We start from the raw sequence: 7,828 nt of genomic DNA, 5'->3' as shown, positions 1-7,828 counted from the left end.
TCATATGAATCTTTTCAAGTTTGGAGAATTGTGTATACCAATAAGATATCACTCGTTAGAATATGAACCGATATCATATTCTGAAAGGGACATTATCAAATGGGTAAATCACATAAATATGTTATATTGAAAAAATATTTATCATTTACGACAATATAATTTTTCTTACTAAATATAACAGTTTTTTAAATTAACGTATTGTCGCTTGCATCTTTCTCGGCCGTTTTTTCTCTTCCTTTTTTTTTAATTCTTCTTCATCATCTATATTTCTCTGTCATTATTATCCTCTTACTCTTCTTTTCTTTTTTTTAAAAAATAATTCTTCTTTCAAAATTTTCATTTAAATAACAAATTAATTTTTCAAATTTTATTATTTTTACCTAAAATACGACCAAAAAAATGGAAAGAAGAAAATTTGTACAAATCATGTTTAAAGCATAAATTTCAGATCTCTAAAATTACAACAAGAATAGTTTATCATTGATGGTCATTATAAAACTTTAAATTTTAAATTCATTATTTGAATTTTACGAATTTGTGATTAGTTTGGATAGGTTGTTCGTACAAATCATTCAAAATGTTGTTTGAAATTTATATCTTTATTTCAAGAGAGTTTGGTTAAGTTTATAATTGATTTTAGGAGAAATATTAGATTGAACTCGAAAAAGTGAAGTTTATGAAACTATATCGCAATTGTATTAAATTTGTATTAGATATGTTTCATAATTACAATAAAATTGTATTAAAACCATGAACAATACATTTATATTACATATTACAAACTTCACTCTTTTTAATGATATCAACCAAAAGAATTTAAGCAACATACTCTTAATACATTAATAATATAGGAACAATACATTTGTAATACAAATGTCGCTCTTTTTCTTAGTGATACAAACCAAAATAATATATAAGATATATATAATACATGTTTTGTTTATGAATAGTACATTTATAGTATATATTGCACGCTAGCTTCACTCTTTTCTTTGTGATACCAACAAGAATAAATTAGGTAACACACTAATATAATGATACATGTATAAGACATCCACATTCCAATTTAATACATATTGCAACCGTCACTAATTTTCTTAGTGATAAATTAAAATATTTTATAAGGCACATATAATATAAATTTTATTCATGAGCAATCCATTTATAATACATATTGCAACCATCATTCATTTTCCTAGTGATATGAATCAAATAATTTACAAGATACGTAAAGTATAATGTTTATTCATGAAAATACATTTCTAATACATATTGCAAACTCTACTCTCTTCTTAGTGATACCAACCAAATGATTAATACATGCACACTACATTTTTAATACATATTTCAAACATCACTCATGTTCTTAGTGATTCAAACCAAAATAATTTATAAGATACATATTATATATGCTTTATTTATGAATAATACAAGTTTAATTCAGTCTATAAATTATTGTCTTGTCTTTAATTAGTGACATTTTTTTTTATTTTGAATTTTCTCTTTTAATTCAACTTTAATATTGTGTAATACACTTTAATGCAAATTTATTTTATTTTATAGTTTATTATGTGTTGCTATTCGATTACTTGTTTAATTCATTGTTGATATGAATTTAATTCATTCTATAGGTGTTTCATTAGTTACATTTTTTAGCCATGTTGAATTTTCTTTGCTAATTCAACTTTAATATTTGTATAATATATTTTTAATATAAGTTAATTCATTTACAGTTTATTAGTTAATTTTTTATGATTAAATTATTTGTTTAATTCATTATTGATACAAGTTTTATTCATGCTCTTTCGTTTGCTACATTTTGCATACGTGTTTAATTCACTTTTAGTTCAACTTTAATATGTGTGTAATGCATTTTTAATCCAAGTTTAATTCATTTGACAGTTTCTTATGTTTCTTCATTTGTTACGATTAGATTACTTGTCTGCTCTTTAGTTTGGATAGGTTGTTCCTACAAATAATTGAAAATATCTTTTGGAGTTTATATCTCAATTTTAAGAGAGTTTTGTTTAGTTTAGAATTGATTTTAATCGAACTATATCGCGTTTGTATTAAAAATGTATTAGATATATTTCACAATTATATTAAAACCATGAATAATACATCCTACATTTATAATGCATATTGCAAACTTCACTCCCTTTTTAATGATTTAAACAAAAGTAATTTAGGTAACACACTTATAATACATGCACAATACATTTTTAATACATATTGCAAACAACACTCATGTTCTTAGTGATACAAACCAAAATTAATTTATAAGACACATATGATACATGTTTTATTCATGAATAATATAAGTTTAATTCAGTTTAGATATCGTTGTCTTGTTTTTCATTAGTTCCGTTTTTCATTCATTCTTATTCTCACTTCTAATTCAACTTTAATATTGTGTAATTCATATGCTTAAAATAAATTTAATTCATTTATTTGTTTGATATTGGTGTAATACACTTTTAAATATAATTTTAATTGATTTTGCAATTTATTAGTTGATTTTTTACGCTTAATTACTTGTGAAATTTATTATTATACAAATTCATTCAGTTATTCAGTTTACAGATCATAGAATATTTTTTTTGTTTGCTACATTTTGCATTCATATTAATTCTCATCTAATTCATTTTTGATATGTGAGGAACATATTTTTAATTCAAGTTTAATTGATGTTGCAATTTATTATGTCTCTTTATTTGTTACGATTATATTACTTGTCTAATTAATTAATTATTGATAAAAATTTATTTAATCTACGAATTATTGACTACGCTATGAAAGAAAATAGAGAAAGAGAAGTAGAAAAAAGCAAGAGAGAGAGAGAGAGAGAGAGTGCAACAAAACAGAAAAAAGAAAGAAAAAACAAATAGAAAGAAAGCAAGAGAGGAAAATCATTTGCAAAAAGAAAACAGGAGAAAAATAACAATATAAAGAAAAAAGGGAGAAAGAGATGAAGATAAAAAAAAGGCGAGATAGAAAAGGAGAAAGAGGCAAAGAGAGACAATTTAATACAATATGAGTGTGTTTGGTATGAAGGAAAACATTTTCTGGAAAATGTTTTTCCAATTTTCCCATGTTTGGTTGGGACAAAAGTTTTGGAAAATGTTTTCCAAATCAACTCATTTTCCTCAAAATTAAGGAAAATGACTTCCCTTAAAAAATTAAGGAAAACATTTTCCATAGTTCTCCTCCAATTTCAAATTACATTTTTTATTTGGAAAAGCATCAATTTAAAAAATATTTTCAATGTCATAAATTATTTTTTACTTAAGTAAAAATAAAAGATGTCTCTCAAAAACAAATTTCATTAATAAATCAAACACTAAAAATCATTTTCGGAAAATATTTTCTACTCACCAACCAAACATTAGAAAATAAGTTCAAAATCTACTTGTTTTCTAGGAAAACATTTTCCATGGAAAACATTTTCCTCCATACCAAACACACCCTATATCTTATTGTTATATGCTATAAATGGTAATATTTAAATATTATATTTAAAATCAGTAATTATTTTTTAAAAAGAATCCACTCAAGTAATTTCTCCTTATCAATTGGTAAATTTTGTAAATTATTTTCGGGCAAAAGAATATACTATATATGGCCAGGAAAGAACATAAAAAAATTCATAACTAATGATAAAGAATGTATCAATCAAATAGTTAAGCATAAATAATGATAATGCTAAAAATATTTGATAAAGTATCAAGAGAATTTAGAAAATAAAATTTGTAATAATCTTGAATTGTCAAAAAGAGAATAATATATTTTTCATCGAGAATTAAAAAAATATGATATAAAAGGTATGCAGAAATGTGTGTGAACACAGTAAATTTTTCTTTTGAAATTGAGGAGAATGAAACAAAGGGAGATAGAAAAAGAAAAACATATGTGAACGAACACATAAAATGTTGAAAAAAATTAACCCATAAATAAAGTCCTAAATCTAAAAATTGTTACAATTCGAATTCATCTCTATCTGTTATGTAGAACTCCATTTCAAAATTGTTTCTCAAATATCTACAAAACTCTATTTTAAAACATAGCAAATTGAAATAAATTACAAATCATTAATCTGTGTGAACACACAAATGATTTTCTACATATGTGAACGAACACATAAAATGTTGAAAAATTTAACCCATAAATAAAGTCCAAAATCTAAAAACGTTATAATTCAAATTCATCTCCATCTGTCATGTAGAACACCATTTCAAAACTGTTTCTCAATTATCTACAAAACTCTATTTTAAAACAAGGCAAATTGAAATAAATTACAAATCATTAATGTGTGTGAACACATAAATGATTTTTTACATATGTGAACGAACACATAAAACGATGAAAAATTTAACCTATAAATAAAGTCCAAAATCTAAAAACGTTACAATTCAAATTCATCTCCATCTCTCATGTAGAACTCTATTTCAAAACTGTTTCTCAATTATCTAGAAAACTCTATTTTAAAACTAGCAAATTGAAATAAATTACATATCATTAATGTGTGTGAACACACAAATGATTTTTTCTTTTAAAACGCCAAAAATACAGAAGATAAAGGTGAAAATAAATAAATATGAACACGCAATATCAAAATATTTAAGCACATATATAAAAAGTCTAACATCTTAAAAAAGTTAGAGATAAGTGTTAAAAACACACCTAAAGTATTCACTTTTTTCGAGTTTCATAACTAAACTATTGAAAGTGTGAATTTCATACCTAAAAAGAAATAGTTTAGGTATAAAACTCAAACTTTCAATAGTTTAGATATGAAACTCAAAAAAATATATAATTTAGGTGTGTTTTTATTTACACTTACCTCAAAAGGTTATAATCCAAATTTAATTCTATTCTCTATGTTTTTATAAATAATGTAAGACTATACTACAATGTTGTGACATGTAATACCTAATTTGCCCTTCGTAGGATTAAAATGTCCGTTACTGTTTGGACTTTAGTGATTGGATCAAAATTACTCATTTTAGTTAATTAAAGGTTAAATATGTTTAGTCGGTTATTACAGGGACCAAATTTGCAATAAACTTATAACTTAGGGATTAAAACCGTCATTTTTTCTTAGTTATTTTCCTCTTTTGGGTATATATAAGAGAGCTACACAACTGTATTCAGTCATCTTCTATTTCTCTCAATCTAAGAGCATTGAAATTATCGCTCAGAAAAACAACAACAATGGCAAGTCACTCTGACCCGGTGGCAGCGAATGCAGAGGTGGCGGCGGCGGTGAATGCAGAGGAGGAGGTGGCGGCGGTGAATGCAGAGGCGGTGGCGGTGGCGGAGGCGACTGCTCAGCCGATTGTGAACGCGAACGATTATCTCCTCCAGCAGCAGTTGCGGTTGTTTTGGGCAGCTCAGCTTCAAGAGATCATACAGATTAGAGATTTCAGGGGCCACAGTCTTCCCATTTCTCGAATCAAGAAAATCATGAAATCGGACAAGGAAGTCCGTATGATTTCTGCTGAATCGCCTATTCTGCTTGCTAAGGCATGTGAGCTCTTTATTCAGGAGCTCACCCATCGTTCCTGGCTTAAGGCCCAAGAATGCCAGCGTCGGACTCTGAAAAAGATCGACTTCTTTACGATGCTTAAGGAGACTGAACTCTTTGATTTCCTTGTGGACGCCATTTCTATGGATGAGCCAGAGGAAGAAGCTCCTACTTACGTGCCTGGCATGTTGGGTAACATACCAAATCGTATCCCGTACTATTACTCACCAATGGGACCTCCGCCTCCACCAATGGCACCTCTTGCTCCATCAGTGAGACCTCCTGCTCCATCAATGGGGCCACCTACTCCATCAATGCCTACTCCACCCAGGGGGATCATGGGAAGGCGTGCTATGCCTTGGGTTGCACCCTCAATGCACGTCCCGCCTCCGTTGTACCCGCGGAAGTTCGGTTGGTATGCTGCTGGCGGTAATCCATATGCTACTGGAGGGAGCAGTGGACAGGGTAGCGGTAATCCTAGAAGGTAACTTCGTCATTTCCTTAATTCACTAAGAGGGTTAGAAGAAAATGAATCAACTTGTCAAGTAAAAATTTATTTTTTCCATTTTTGTTGAAGGTGGTAACTTCTTTTTTTTTTCAAAAACAAAAATTTCTTTCTCAGATGAGACAAAGGGAACGTTTCCCCATGAATGGTTTGTCTCCATGAAAAAAGCTTTCACACATGGGGTCTGTAACTGCAATCTTTTTGGTCTTTGCTTTACTTTCACTCTATCAGATAGTAGCTACAAACATTTTTGCATTGTATATGTTTGCCTTCTTGCATTTTGGGAAATCATAACTAAATTTGAGTAAAGTACTTATAAAATTTTGTGATTTCTCTCTTTACTTGTAAAAATAATTTTTTCTGCACTCTCTCATTGATGTTGCAACATGGAGATAGGAGTTACAGGTACAGTCTAAACTTTCATCAATCACCTCTTCTATATATTGCATCAGTGGAGAAAATGATTTGGCATATCTTTTTTTTGTGGTATCTGAATTTAGAGCAGTAGATTGATTTGCTTTCTACATGATTGTTTGTGTTGAAGCTGGTACCTTTTTATTGTTTTTTAAAAAATACTTTCTCAGAAGCAACCAAGGGAACGTTTCCCCATGAGTGGTTTGTCTACATGGAAAAAAGCTTCCACCCATGGGGTCTGTAACTGCAATCTTTTTGGTCTTTGTTTTACTTTCACTCTATCAGATAGTAGCTACAAATATTTTTGCATTGTATTTGTTTACCTTCTTGCATTTTGGGAAATCTTAACTAAATTTGAGTAAAGTACTTGTAAAATTTTGTGCTTTCTTTCTTTACTTGTAAAAATAATTTTTTTCTGCACTCTCTCATTGATGTTGCAACACGGAGATAGGAGTTACAGGTACAGTCTAAACTTTCATCAATCACCTCTTCTATATATTGCATCAGTGGAGAAAATGATTTGGCATATATTTATTTTGTGGTATATGAATTCTGAGCAGTAGATTGATATGCTTTCCACATGATTGTTTGTGTTGAAGCTGGTACCTTTTTATTTTTTTAAAAAAAATACTTTCTCAGAAGCAACCAAGGGAACGTTTCCCCATGAGTGGTTTGTCTCCATGGAAAAAAGTTTCCACCCATGGGGTTTGTAACTGCAATTTTGTTGTTCTTTATTTTACTTACACTCTATCAGATAATAGCTACAAACATTTTTGCATTTTTATATTTTTGCCTTCTTGCGTTTAGGGAAATCTTGAGTAAATTTAACTAAAGTACTTGTATAATTTTGTGCATTCTCTCATTACTTTTAAAAAATAATTTTTTTCTACACTCTCTCATTGATATTGCAACATGGAGATTGGAGTTACAGGTGCAGTCTAAACTTTCATCAATCACCTCTTCTATATATTGCATCAGTGTAGAAAATGATTTGGAGTATCTTGATTTTGTGGTATCTGAATTTGGAGCAAAAGATTGATATGCTTTCCACATGATTGTTTCATTTCTCTATACTATAAAGGAGTTCATGATTGATTCTCTTAATGGGATTTACAAGTTTTCTCATAGTGGTAACTGTTAATGCCTTATTGGTGTTGATGCTAAGATGGAGCCAAAGCATATGTATCAATTTTCTTACCTATGCAACGATTATATATGCATGCATACCTGGGATATGCCATCCATTACCATTATCTATTACCTTGAGAAACAATTGATATCTAATGTCTTTATCGGTGCTGCGATGTACACCAGTAATAATTGTTCATGATAATGCATGTTGAACACGTGGCTTGTCGGTGAAGTGGGATTATATTCGTTTCTAA

General features: G+C 29.0%; 1 protein-coding gene across 1 annotated transcript; it reads left to right on the top strand.

Annotated features, from left to right (window-relative positions):
- The first annotated feature begins 5,211 nt into the window (after window positions 1-5,211).
- On the top strand, window positions 5,212-6,012 carry LOC107013594 (nuclear transcription factor Y subunit C-1-like). Its single transcript, XM_027915278.1, has one exon. The coding sequence runs from the start codon at window positions 5,212-5,214 to the stop codon at window positions 6,010-6,012; it is 801 nt and encodes a 266-aa protein (XP_027771079.1).
- The last annotated feature ends 1,816 nt before the right edge of the window (window positions 6,013-7,828 follow it).

This window comes from Solanum pennellii, chromosome 3 (assembly GCF_001406875.1).
Source record: "Solanum pennellii chromosome 3, SPENNV200".
NCBI classification, from domain to species: Eukaryota; Viridiplantae; Streptophyta; class Magnoliopsida; order Solanales; family Solanaceae; genus Solanum; species Solanum pennellii.
This window is presented reverse-complemented; position numbering and strand designations above follow the sequence as displayed.